Source organism: Panthera leo, chromosome C2, assembly GCF_018350215.1.
Source record: "Panthera leo isolate Ple1 chromosome C2, P.leo_Ple1_pat1.1, whole genome shotgun sequence".
NCBI lineage: Eukaryota > Metazoa > Chordata > Mammalia > Carnivora > Felidae > Panthera > Panthera leo.
This window is the reverse complement of record NC_056687.1, coordinates 27,528,975-27,543,634: the sequence shown is the minus strand read 5'-3', so window position 1 is coordinate 27,543,634 and position 14,660 is coordinate 27,528,975. Positions and strand designations below refer to the sequence as shown.

General features: G+C 34.5%; 1 protein-coding gene across 8 annotated transcripts in view; it reads left to right on the top strand.

The window, feature by feature from the left end:
- USP25 (ubiquitin specific peptidase 25) overlaps nt 1-14,660 on the top strand; it is a 149,249-nt gene that overhangs the window by 99,038 nt on the left and 35,551 nt on the right. For all 8 annotated transcript variants that reach the window (XM_042956096.1, XM_042956093.1, XM_042956094.1 and 5 more), the window contains 4 exons: nt 162-388; nt 3,955-4,025; nt 4,703-4,931; nt 6,448-6,648. In XM_042956096.1, the coding sequence (XP_042812030.1) occupies nt 162-388; nt 3,955-4,025; nt 4,703-4,931; nt 6,448-6,648 (728 nt within the window). The remainder of the gene's footprint in view (nt 1-161; nt 389-3,954; nt 4,026-4,702; nt 4,932-6,447; nt 6,649-14,660) is intronic.

Genomic DNA, 14,660 nt, shown 5'->3' with positions numbered 1-14,660 from the left:
TGAGATCTCATTGGATATTAAATTAATCCACATATCTCTCTTTTTTAAAGGAGTTTTCTGTTTGAAAATATAAGCCAATTTAATGCGTGTTTGGCACAATTTTTGTCCAGAGCTTCATTTAGGAAGTTTAATAATAAATATTTCATGCTTTAATGATACAGCACAACAGAACAACAGGGAGCCCCTTCTGCGGAACTGCCAAGCACGTCACCTGCACCACTAGCTGCCGTTTCGTCGAGATCAGTCATACATAAACCGTTCACTCAGTCTCGGATACCTCCAGATCTGCCCATGCATCCAGCACCAAGGCACATCACAGAGGAAGAACTTTCTGTGCTAGAAAGCTGTTTACATCGCTGGAGGACGGAAATAGAAAATGACACCAGAGGTAAGAAGCTTCTCAGGGCATGGTTACTGTCACTTCAGTTGGATATGTATAATGTTAAAATTGAGAAGGGAAATCACTTCTGGATTTCATATGTAAATATTATAAAGTTTTTGTTTTTTTTTTTGTTTAGGAAGTTTTTTTCTATAAGATAAACTAGTCTGTCTACCTGTTTTTCTGATCTTAATATCAGGTTCAGAGAGACCAAAGATTTTCCCTGGGCTACTTAGTTGATTAATGACATAGCAGATGGTGTGATTTTCTAGTTTAGGGCTCTAAATTTATATCAAACTGGTATTCACAGCAATTCCACTGGTGAAACATCATACAGCATTGGATTTTGTATTTGTCAGTTAGGTCCTTCCCCTAAAGTTTGTGTAATGAGTTAAATTGGTAAAAAAAAAAAAAAAAGTTTTTTTTAGGTTTAAGAATTAGAAGTGTGAATTTTAATTTTCAGTATGCTCTAACAGATTTCCAGATATGATCTAATAGCTCAGTGCCTGTCTGTTATGTGTTTTAACTGGCATGTAACAAATTTAGAAAGAAGGACAATGCTCTGTTGGGAGTAGGAGTGTGCACGCGTGCTTGTGGGTATGTGTTGGTGTTAAGTTGCCATCTGGCCTTTCTTGGTAGGAACTCTCCTTTATCCTGAAATTATGTCTTTGCTACTTTACTATTGTTACAATATCCTTTTTCTTTTATTTTAATGAAGTCTTGTTAATATTTTATGATAGATTTTATTATACTTTTTTCTTACATGTGAAAATATATGCCATTACCGTTACCCAATATTATCCTAATTTTGTTTTTCTATGAAAAAAGAAAAATTGAAGAGCTACTGTTTTATACCAAAAGATTGGAATTATGTTAAACAATCTGGATTGTTGGATTGTAGATGCCCAACTTGCCTCTTTATAGACAATATGTAAAGAGCAGTCCTAATGTAATATAACATAACAATAAGTAGGATATGATTGTTGACTGGCAATTAGCGTTAGTGGCTGTAAACATTTCCCTTCGTATTTGCCATATATAAGGAATTTTTTACACTTCATTTCATTAGTAAACATTTATTGAGCACTGTACTAGGAATTGGATAATTTTCTGCTGGACTTGGCAGATTGTGTTTGTTTTTATAAGATTCCTTTCAAAGGGGTGGAAGCTAGGACGCTTTGACATCAAGGTAGTCATTGAGGAAGGAAAGAAATGAACAGATAGAACCTACTTTTTTAGAGAAACTGACACAGGTGGGTCATTGACGAGGTGAGAGGGAAGGAGGAATTAGGGATGATTCTCTTAGTTTCTAAAACTGGTATGAATAGATAGATGGAATGTACTTTTGAAAAGAGCAAACTGGTGGGAGAGCAGGTCCCTACTTTGGAGGGGGAGGTAGGAATATGATGAGTCCACTTTTGGCCATTTTAAGTTTGAGGAACTTGGGAGACATTCATACAATGAGGTTTTGGACTCTAATACTTAATACTTTGGACCTTAATAATACTGTGGATCGGGTAAGATTTTCCTTGGAATATTTATTTACTTTTATCCCTGTTATTAGCTTTAGCATTATTTTTTAAACTTTGTGTAATATTCCAACATCTGAGTAGGCTATAATTTATTTAATTTCTATATGGATACTCATTGCAAATAGTGCTGGCCCTCTACATACATATTAACACACTTTCATGAGCAGGATATATTCTTAAAAGTGTCATTTCCAGGGGCACCTGGGCGGCTCAGTGGTTAACCCTCCAACTTTGGCTCAGGTTATGATCTTACAGGTAGTGGGTTTGAGCCCCGTGTCAGGCTCTGTACTGATAGCTCAGAGCTTGCAGCCTGCTTTAGATTCTTTGTCTCCCTCTCTTTCTGCCCCTTCCCCTGCTCACACTCTCTCTCTCTTTCTCTCAAATATAAATAAACATGAAAATAAAATTTTTTTTAAATGTTATTTTGGTCCAAAGTGTGTATATTTCAAATTTTAAATTTTAACTGTTTAAAAAATTTCCCTCCAAAACATTGAAACAGTTTTTATTCCCACTAACTTATGAAAGAGCCTGTTGCCTAACATCCTCCTTACATTCTTCTAACTTTTTAAATTGTGGTAGCCTGAAAGTTGAAAGAATGGTATTTTAGTGTCTTAATTTGCATTTCCTTAATTTTGAGTAAAATCCTATTTTTCTATAAATTTCTCACTTATGACATTTACCCATTTTTTATATTGGACCATTTATCTTTCTCTTACTGCTTAATAGAAACTTTAATGGTATGGGTATTAACTTATTGCCTGTAGTGTATGCTGTGGGTATTATTTTCTCAGTTTGTCTTTGTCATTTGACCTTTTTTATGTTGATTTTGTTTTATTTTTATAAAGTAGTTTTTTTTAAACATTTTCAAGTTTATTTTGAGAGAGAGAGAGAGCACATGTGTGTGCATGCGTGAGCAGTGGGGTTGGGAGGGGCAGAGGGAGAGGGAGAGAGAGAATCCTAATTAGGCTCAGTGCTGTTAGTGCAGAGCCCGATGTAGGGCTTGATCCCGTGAACCATGAAATCATGACCTGCGCTGAAATCAAGAGTTGATTGTTTAACTGACTGAGCTACGCAGGCAACCCTATAATGTAGATTTTTTTAAGTTTGTGGAGAGAGTCTTATCTTTTCCTTTATGGTTACTAGATTTTCTGTCAATCTTAGAAAAAGCTCTTACCCCACTCTGAAGTTATTATTTTTTTGGTAGTCTTTCATGGTTTCTTCCTGATTCTTTGCAACAGCTTCATAGTATAGGGTATACTGTAATTTTATCATTTCCTCATTAACAGATATTTAGGTTGTCTCTAGTTTTTAATTGTTATGGGCAATACAGCTGTGAATAATTTTGTAGAATGGATTTCTCCTGGAAGTAGAGGTAGTAAGTTATTGGGAGGCTCAACACTATTTCCATTAGTGATCATAAATTTATATTCAGTTAATACATATATGTGTATAGAAGGTGTGTGGTAATGTTATTTTATTTCAATCCAAAGTTTTCCTATTTTCTATAAATATGTAAGGGACTTTAGATTCAATTTTTTTTTTTAATTTATTAGAGAGAGAGAGAGAGAGAGGGAGAGCACGCGCACAGAGGGAGAAGGCAAAGGGAGAGAGAGAGAGAATATTAAACAGGCTGCACGCTCATTGTGGAGCCCGACTCAGGGCTCAATCTCACGACTGGGGATCATGACCTGAGCTGAAAGTGAGTCAGGCGTTTAACCAACTTGAGCCATCCAGGCACCCCTAGATTCAATTTTTATTGGAACTTACCTTGATATATTTGAACAAGTTTACTTTTATAGTCTTGGCACATTTTGCAAGTGAACCATACTTGTTTGGTTTTTAATTCTACATTCATGCTATATCTTTTAGTAACGAGAGCTGTATTTCATCTTATACAGACTCCAAATAGTGATGGTCTTAAGAATAGTTTTAAGAATTTTTCTTTATTTCTCTGACATATTGGGAGGAAAACCATTAGTCCCTATCTCATGTCTGGTAGAGACGTACTTGATTTAATCATTAAATCACATCTTCTATCCTTAGATTTGCAGGAAAGCATATCAAGAATCCATCGAACAATTGAACTAATGTACTCTGACAAATCTATGATCCAAGTAAGTTAAATTTTGAGTTGGTAAATGCTATCAATTATTTACATATTTTTATTTATATTATTAACCTAATTCTTAACCTACTTCTCCTTATATATTTTGTTATAAAATTGCTGATCTTAAAGATTCCATATTAATATTTCCCATATTGAGTTGTATTCTCATACTATATTTGTTGTTTATTCTCTTGATTATTTTACAATAAAACCTAGCAAAATTTTTTGGAAGGTCTTAGTATTTAAAAAAAGTAGAAAGGAGAAATTATATGATCGTTAAGGATGTTCAGATTGTGGGGGAAGAATATAGGGCTCAGTTACATTTTAACTTTTGGTATACGTTACGTAGGCCATGTTGTTAATTCAGTCATCAATTTATAATTGTGAAGATTTAGCCAGATTACACTATATTATATAAAAAATATTCATCATAAGTTCTTTATTTGAAGGAAATACATTTCAAAGTTTTGAAAATCCTATTTATACACATGCTTTACATGTCTTTAGCTTACTTATTTTCCCCTTTTTTCTTTCATAGTTTAATTTTTTCAAAATTTTAATCACAGTTTTGTTAAAAACATATTCTTCTGTGGTATTCTCCATTCAGATAGTTTATGGGTTTCATGGAATGTTGTGTTAATAGCGTACTTAATTGTGATTAAACTCTTCTATTTTCACATTTAGGTTCCTTATCGCTTACATGCTGTTTTAGTTCATGAAGGTCAAGCTAATGCCGGGCACTACTGGGCATACATTTTTGATCATCGTGAAAATAGATGGATGAAGTACAATGATATTGCTGTGACAAAATCATCATGGGAAGAGCTAGTGAGGGACTCTTTTGGTGGTTATAGAAATGCCAGTGCATACTGTTTAATGTACATAAATGATAAGGCACAATTCTTAATAAAAGGTAAGAACATGAAATATATAAGGTGGTCTATATGTTTTTTCATTTTTTTTTAACGTTTATTTATTATTGAGAGACAGAGAGACGGAGCATGAGCAGGGGAGGGGCAGAGAGGAGGAGACACAGAATCCGAAGCAGGCTCCAAGCTCCAAGCTGTCAGCACAGAGCCCAACACGGGGCTCGAACTCACAAACCGCGAGATCATGACCTGAGCTGAAGTCGGCCGCTCAACCGACTGAGCCACCCAGGCGCCCCTAGGGTGGTCTATATTTTTAAATAAGTAGCCCTTTTATGTGACTCCAGTCTCTAGTATGATCAGTTAAGTAATTGACTCAGAGGGTGATTGGATATCATTAGCAAATGCAGTTGGCCTGTTGTAAATGAGAAACTGGAATTGAAAAGTAATGTGATCACAGTTAACTATTTAGTAACTACTATAAAATGTAAATCTGACCTGTTTCTCCTTGCTAACATCCCTTTAAGGATCACATCATATATTGACTCATATTTAAGCTCCTTAACCTAATATGTTAGGACTGCTTGTCGAACTGCTTGTTGTATTGTCTTTACACCAAATGATTTCACACATTTATATCACTATTTATTTTTATTTTTATTTTTTGGCAGTAATGTTCTTATTTTTTTATTCTTTGTCTAATTTCTGCTCATCTGTCAAGATTCAATTCAAGTGTCACTTGCTCTGCCAAGTTTTTTTTTTTTGACCTCTACCAAAAAATATCTCTCCTTGTGCTTTCATAGCATACCTCGGTCAGGTACTTTTACATGTTTTGGAATTGTATGTTGACATGCCTTTTCCACTTCACTCTGATCTGCTCAGAATCAGGGCCATGTCATACAATGTTTTAATAGTTTTATTTCTTATATTCTAACATAGGCTTTGCATATAGGAGAAACTTAAAAGGTTTGTTGAAACCAATATAATCAACTTTCCAACACTAGCTAAGCAGTCTACTTACAACTGAAAGCTGAAATATATTTTGTGGTTCAATAACTTTTAAATACGACTTACATAGTGGTTTTTAAATATCTTGCTATATTGATTAGTTTTCAAATTGCATGTAAGTATATTGCTGTACTTAACTGCTTTAGGTGAAAAAGAATTTTAGTTCTATTTTGAGCTTAATAAGGTTATGAGTTATTCTCATTTTGTGATAATTTTTATTTCATAAATAGTCAAACATCTAGTATTTTCTTACAACAGAAAAAGTAGTACTATGTCAATGTTTGAGTAGTAAATGATTTTGACTTTATGTCTTGTTCCATTTTTTTACTCTTTAAATTAAGAAGAAAAAGCTGAAAATATTTCCATAATGGATTATCAGATGTTTGCATCATTGTTTTTCCAAGCATTTGTTTGAGTTTTCTTTTAATTTTTAATATTGATTTCCTAAATGGTAATAATTCATACTTTAAATCCCATTTGAAATGCATCCTATTTTGAGCTTTGCACTTCCTTTAATTCTTAATTTTATATTAGTTTTTGAAATATGATTTTCAGAGGAGTTAAATAAAGAAACTGGGCAGGCTCTTGTTGGAATTGAAACATTACCACCGGATTTAAGAGATTTTGTTGAGGAAGACAACCAGCGATTTGAAAAAGAACTAGAAGAATGGGATGCACAACTTGCCCAGAAAGCTTTGCAGGAAAAACTTCTAGCATCTCAGAAGTTGAGGGAGTCAGAGTCTTCTGTAACAACAGGTTAGTATAGTTTTACTGAAATGTATTTTATTATCAATATATTTATTACTGATATTTTATTATAATAATAAGATACGTTCTTTTAAAAAGAAAACTCTAATTATCTTAAAGTATGAAGAAAGAAGCCAGTAAAAATCAACTGAAATTCCATTACTCAGAGATAACCACAGGTAACAGTTTAGCTAAACCCCTTTGCCAGGCAGCACTGTATACACATATATACACACACATCATATATGAGATGATGCTGCTAGCCCTTTCTTTACCTACAACCACCTACTTAGATTGGGCTTGACCTTTGGCCAGAAGCATAGAAAAGCCATGAAACAGACAAGTAATCCATACCTTTTCACTACAGCTATCAGGAGTATGAACTCTAGTAATTTCCCATTTGGACAAAATAACACTATTGGTATATCCATATATATTTTGTGTAGTACTTTAGGTAATATTTTGTGTAATTACACTCTTATTATAGAGCAATCAAGTTTTTTCAGAATTTTTATTTTTATTTTATTTATTTTTAAAGTTTATTTATTTACTTTGAGAGAGAGAGAGTGGTGGGGGACACAGAGAGAGAGGGATAAGAGAGAACCCCAAGAAGGTTCCACACTGTCAGTGTAGAACCTGACATGGGACTCGAACCCACGAACTGTGGGATCATGACCCGAGCCAGCCAATACCAAGAGTCAGATGTTTGACTGAGCCACTCAGGCACCCCTTTTTCAGAATTTTTAAAATTACAAACAAAAAATTAGCTGAAACTGAGTATCTAATTATTTTAAATTAAAATGTGTATAGACCCATAAAATAGAGGTCAATGTATAAAAATATAAATATTTAAAAATATTCTAAAGTTATTAGTTGAAGAAATTAATAAAATATTCAGAGTAAACACAGTAAAAAAGTAAACATGATTCTAGCAAAGTTGAAAATAAAATGTCTTCTGATTTTTTTTTAAAGATTACTTTCATCATCACAGAGTTAATATATTTTAAGGCAACATATTTTCTACTGTGAAAATGTGCTATTTCTCTGTAGTAGTTGGAGAAATCAGAAGAGATAAATGCAGATATTTTTGTCAAACTCATTTGTCTCATTTTTTATAATTCTCAGTGGATCTTTTCAAATGACCTTTTTATGCAACATGTACATGTTTTGTGTTTAGTTTTTAAGAACGCATTTTAAGTGTTTAATTTCATCTTTTACAGATAGATTTCCATACAGATTACTTAACTGAATTTCAGCATTATCATTTGAACTTTAGAAGAAATTACTCTCTTAATGGAAGATGTACAGTACCACAATATGATATTATGAATTATGTAGGCAGATATAGATCTGTCCGGACTTGTTAACTTGTTTTCATATAAATTGAATAGTTGAGTCCTTGATCTTGACGTTAATAGGCATTGATTCAGAAGTTTTAAAAAACCAAGATAATGGTATTATATCAATACCACTTTGCAATGTGGTAAGCTCTACCATGACGCAGGACTATATTTCTTTTCATACTGTAAGAGCCACCGTGTAGGCCACATGAAGGTCTGTGGTTTCACAATAAATCCGTTTCATTTTAGTGACTTTGTCTACTTCAGTAGGAAATGAAATCAGTAGATATCAAGAGGTTTCTGTGCTCAAATCATAGTGTATACATTATAGTTCCTTTCATTTTAGAACCAATTCCATCCCCTTGTGATTTCATCCCTTACCACCCCTTGTCTTCTATACATATCCTTCCCAAACTTCTCCCTGGAACTGACTCCAGTGGAGCTACTTTGTTATACCTCCATTAGCTTTTCTGCACACCTTTTCCACGTGGCTGTTATTAGTGGGAGAATGTGGCTGCCTAATTGGCATAAGTGATGGTGGTACCTAAGTACTCAGATGTTAAGGTGAATGCATTCATTGGTTAAGCTCTAAGTCTGTTCTTGGCTCACCTGTATTTTGTGGCACCAAAATATTAAATGCTATACAGTCTCCTCTTTGTCTTGTCTCTCACAAGACTAAATTTACAGACTTAATACATTTTATTTCTGTTTAAACTAATACATTTTCTCCATTAATATTCCTGTCTGACTTTGCTCTACCATTTACATTCTCTCTGTATAAAAGGCCACATTTACATGCCCCATACCCTTTATCCTGATGAATATCCCCTACCATATACTTTAAATGCTGTTTAATAATTTCAAAAAATACTAGTAGGTATTGGGCATATATTTTCCTGTCTCTCTTTTTAGTATTAAAAAAAATATGACAATGCAGATGTATTTCTGAGAGGGATCAGAATAACTAAAATATAAAGAGACACAAATGGTCAGTTTACATATAACTATTATGGTAATTATCTTCCGGATTGGGTTTTTAGAAAGCTGTGGCAGTACTGCTTCAATTGGAAACATTGAGTTCTCTATAGAGAATTGCTGGAAATACACAGTTTGAGTTAGGAATAGAATGTGCTAAGTCTGTAAATTTGGGGAGTGAGATTATTGTTTCTATTATTGTTTCTATTGGTTTCTATTACTATTATTTTACATATCCTATTAAGAAGTCCATCCTCTTTTGCAGGGTAATTTAACATATCACAATTGAATAAGGGGGCTCATTCATGTTTATTAGAACCACTTATCTCTCCTATCATTAGTAGAGAAATTTTACTTTAATGCCCATGTCATCTTATTTCTTTTCACAGTTTCCAAAGTAATTGCTCAATTTGGTATATTTTCAGCATATCAAAGAGAACCTGTATTTAAATCTCTCAGGTGGACATTAAAATTATGAGTGACTAGTGGAAGTAATATAAGGAAGTCTTGTTCATAGTGATTTTTCTTTTCTCCTTGCAAATCTTTGCAATAAAGCTGTACTGTAAAAGCTATTAAAATCCTATTTCTTCTAAGTGATATTCCAAAGAAGAGTATTAATTTATATAGTATTAATGAAATGAGTATTTGTCCTGCTAACACAGTGACCAAGAAATCCATAGACCTCTCTTCTCTAGTACTATTCCTTGTTTTACTGATGAAACTAGTAATAAATGATGGGACCAAAAATTATTTCGTCCTTTTCATGCTATCTCCTTAAACCTGCTTACTGCAAAGAAAAACTTGCCTGAACACTTACATTTAGAGATCTATTCAGTAGTTCATTACTATGAGTATATATGTCAGAAGTAGCTGGGGAGTTTTCTTGAGTATAAACAGCACACTGCACCTAAGTAAGATCACCTAAGACTTAACTGGGATCAGAATCTCTGAAGGAAGAGTCGAGAATATATATTTTTAAAAAGACCTTCAGATATTTCTGAGACCGTACGCTTGGTTAAACAGTATGGCTCCAGGCTGTATTTATAAAACAGAGAAATTATTTGGAAGGAGAAAAGAGCTTTGCACTTTTACTTGTGTTTCTCCTATCTTCAAGTACTTATTAAGGACTTAGTAAGGACTTCCTTAACAACCTGTATAGCATATCCAGATTTTTTTTAAAGGTAGAAAAATTAAGGTGGTAATGGTTGATATTGGTATGAATTGCATTCCATAACATTTCATAAATTTACCTAGAGGTAGCATGTAGAAATCACTCTGGGACTTTTCTACAGATACAGTCTACAAGTAGAAACAAGCTGATATTTCAGGAAAGTACAGCTGGTTTCTGAGAGTAAGACCTGGTAGAATGAACAATATCCTCATTATTCTCAAGTTCCCTTAAAACAGGGACTGAGTGATTTTCTTATTTATAGCTCCAGAATCTAGCATAATAAATGACATATGGTAGGTGACCCTTAAATGTTTTCTGAATTGAATTCATTTCCTGTGGAGATTCCAATAATGAGTTTCCTACACGTGATACTCATTGTATGGGAATACTAGCATTTTTAAAGTAAAGCCCAAGAAATTATACATTAGAGAAGCAGGCTAAAAATGTGTGGTACAGATGTAGCTCTGTCCTAGGTAAATTTTAGATTTAATTTTGGTTTCTAAGCCTCTACCCCCCACCTTCCCATGATTTTGTTTGTGGTAGCTCCCAGGAATTTGAAGTCTTAAAAGTTTGGTGATTCTATGCAACCAGCCTACCATGGCTCTTTATAGCCTGCTTTGGGGGAATCATTGATTTTAAATACATTTCTAGAAATGAATGGTCTGCATATCTTTGAAATAATCTTCTTTAAATATTTTTCTAAGTGTGAATGTAATAAGCCACTCATCAGTAAGTCAAGGTATTAAATATTTCTTTTTTAAAAAATATTTTTTAAGTTTATTTTGAGAGAGAGCACGTGTGTGCACGTGAGCAGGGAGGGGTAGAGAGAGAGGGAGAGGGAGAATTCCAACCAGGCTCCATGTTCTTAGGGTAGAGCCCAACGTGAGGCTCAGTTTCACAAACCGTGAGATCATGAACTGAGCCAAGATCAAGAGTTGGATGCTTGACCAACAGAGAGCCACCAGGAGCCCCTATTAAATATTTCTGAAAGATATGAGATGTTGCTCCTTTTTTTTTTTTTTTTTTTTTAGTAGTGATTTAAGAGCAGATCCTTATGCTATAACAGAAAGCCAATTGGTTATCAAGTTAGCTCTCCTGTTAAAAATTTGAAGAGGATAACCAGGAAATACACATAAACGGAATACTCCCAAGCCTTCCCAATCCCTTACTCACTGTGAAGGTGGACCAAAGGAACAGGCTTAGAGTACTCTTAGAGTGTTGGGCCTTCTCTAATGTCTGAAAAGGTGAGTGAAGCCCCTACATTTTGAACATAGAGCACGAGTAGAAAATCTGTTATGTGGAGGATAACCATTTAAAAATCTCAGTGAAGTACCCACAAGACAAATACACGATTTGAGAGATACTTTGGGTACAGGGATATTATATACCTCCATAGAGAACTGGTAATCACCAGCTGTATTCCAAATTGAAGTCTGAACAATAATATTAAACTGAGGGACCAGTTAGTATATAAAGTGTCAGAACACAGATAAAGAAAACAACGTGGTCTCTATTAATTAAGTTCCTACCATTTACACAGGCCAGCTGTGAGGACGCTTTTGTAGAGTTACAGGAAGAACAAAAAGCATTGTATGTATTTACATACACACAAAGCCAAACTCTTTGTCCTGTTGTTTTTAACAACGAAGTGGAAATTGCCTGTATGTGCAGTAGGTGAAATATGAGTGGTATGAACCCTCCATATGGTATAACCACTGAACATTATGTTGACACAAAAAAATGTTTGTTACGTTACGCTAAAAGCAGTATATTCAGAATAATTCCTTTTGTTTATAAAATATGGGTAAGTAAAGTCTGAAAATATATAAACTAAAATATTAATAGCACTTATCTCTGGGTAGTGAAAGAATTTCTAATTTTCCTCATTTTGGTTATGCTAGGAAACATGTTTTTTTATTCTTCTGGTTTGACAAAACAAAGCCAAAACCTTTCTGCTTTTTTATAAGGACCCTGTATTTGACTCCCTTGTAATTCTTCCACATCTGTTTCTCTGTGAATACTTTGTTTCATATAAACAGATTATTTCCCATTACTTTTGCTTGAGGGGAACTTTCTTATCATGGCATTTCTTATGAAGTATCCTTCATTTAAAAAATATCCTCTGAGAGTCCGTATTCTTGAAATTTTGCCCATTCTTCAAGGCTTTCCTCATATCCCAAAGTCTATGAATCCCCCTAATGTTATACCTGTAGCAATAATTATCTTTCTTCCTCTTAATCCCAACTACTCTCACTACCACATTTATGTTGTACCTATATTTTGATTTGTTTACCAATGTAAAGGCTCATTAATAGCAAGGATTGTATTAATCTTTTATCTGTTCTTACAGTGGCTTTGCATATGCTAGTCCTTCAGCCTGGAATCTTCTTTCTCATCTCCCAGGATAATCTGCTCTACAAATCCTTCAAGATTCAGCTCATTTGGCATTTCTTCTAGGAAATCTTTCTTAACATGCAGCATCATCCCAAGTGTGTGTATTGGGCCCACAGTGTTTCTATAGCACCTCGTGCATAACTCTGTTATTGCATTTAATACTTTGTATTGTAATGGGGTATATATTAATCTAATTTTACTGAGAGTTCCTTAAAGCGAGTGAATTTTAGGTCAACTTTCTTTTTCATTGCTGATATCTAGCACAGTACTGTAAAATGGCAGAGGGTCAAACATACTGGATGAAGTTTGGTTTTTGTTTCCAAACTCCTGGATGTCAAATCCTTATAGGTTCATCCACTGTTACTACAGTGCCACTCAAATGTAAGTTCCCGGGAAGATATGTAGAGGAGGATAAATTCTAGAAGAAATAGTACTATGTGATATTTAGGCAAGATCATTCATCATTATTCATAAGGTTTTTGAACTCAAATCCCCATATGGAAGGAAATCTTGACCCTGGGGACCTAAGATATATTTGACTATGTTGATCACATAAAAGTACTTTTGTTTTTAACAACTTATTTTGTGTAGACTGTCCATGTTTCACTTTAGACCAGTGTCAGAGCAGGTGGATTTCTTGGCCCTCACTGCATCCTCCTCTCAGCTGGAGGTATACCCTAAGATTTTCTTTACCTTATCCATCATACAGGGCACTGAAAGAACATTGCAGTGCAAGGTCAGGAGATGCAGAAATAGTCAAATATGTATTTGACTTCTTTAAACTTCCCTTCTGTCACACACATTGTAAGCATTCCTTCCTGTAGTTTTCCTTGTCGTAGTGTCATTTCACCTATATCAGCCTGGTTCCTCCTGCCAGGAACTTAGAGTCATCTTCCGCCTCCAACCTTTATGTCCAAAATACATCTTCAGTTTACCAGTTCTCTCTGTCTCTGTTGTCCAGAAACACCGTCATCTCTTGCTCTTATTGCTCTGGTACCTTCTAGTACTTTCACTGACTTCTAGTTTTACTTTCCTCTCTCATCCACTCTTCACATTGTAGCCAGGATTATTTTTTTTAAACTTGCCGCTTTGCCATTATATTTAAAACATTTATTCACTTCCTTTTATCCTCAAAACTTTTATTAGACTTGAAGGCCCTTACGATTTTTGCCTTTGTCCTCTCTGCCATATATCTCCTATTATACTGTAGCCCAGCCACACTGACCTTCTTTCAGATCATCCTTCCATCAAGGAATGGGATGATCAACCCATTATCCTTCAGCTGAAAAGTTTATTTCATATTCCATAATCTAAGTTATCACTCCCCCATTTTATTCCTAGAATGTATTGTAATATCGTCACAGTTCATATGTGTGATTCTTTTGATTAATGACTTTCTCCAGAACCTGACTCTAAACTTCATGAGAGGACAGACTGGCTGCTTTTTTCACACTTTGAGTCTCACTATCTAGCCTAGTGCCTGGCACATAGTTAAATGCTTAATTAAAATGTATTGGATGGATGGAGTACCATGCATATATGTTGAAATTATAGTATTTCTTTTTGAATAATATTTCATTTTGAGAGGTTTTTTTTTAATCAAATATTGGAAAGGATGACAGTAGCCCTATTGTGTCCCACCAGTTGGTTGAGGAAGGGCTCACTTAACCAATGCAAGTAACATTGTAGAACATTTTAGTGTACTTTCTTGTATACTCCTTGCATCCTTGTATAGAAGGATACTCCTTGTATCCATTATTTATTAATTCATTTGTTCCATTAAGGTATTGTATGCTTTTTATGCTAGGTTTTGAAGAAATAGCAATACAAAAATGAGATAGTGTCTCTCCTCTTGAGATTCTCAGGGTCTAGCAGGGTATATGGGCTTGAAATGAGAACAGTAGTAATTAAGTCATAATTGGGGTAAAGTGCTACTAAAAGAAAGAATAAGTTACTTGAGAGCAGTGGTTCTCATTTGAGAGTGACTTTGCCCCCCAGGGGACATTTGACAAACTGAAGACATTTCTGGTTGTCACACCTGGAAGGACCGTGCCACTTGCATCTAGTGGGTAGATGTCATGGTGCACAGTAGATCTATCTACATGCCACCTAGATGCATCTAGATGCCTCAGTGCACAGGA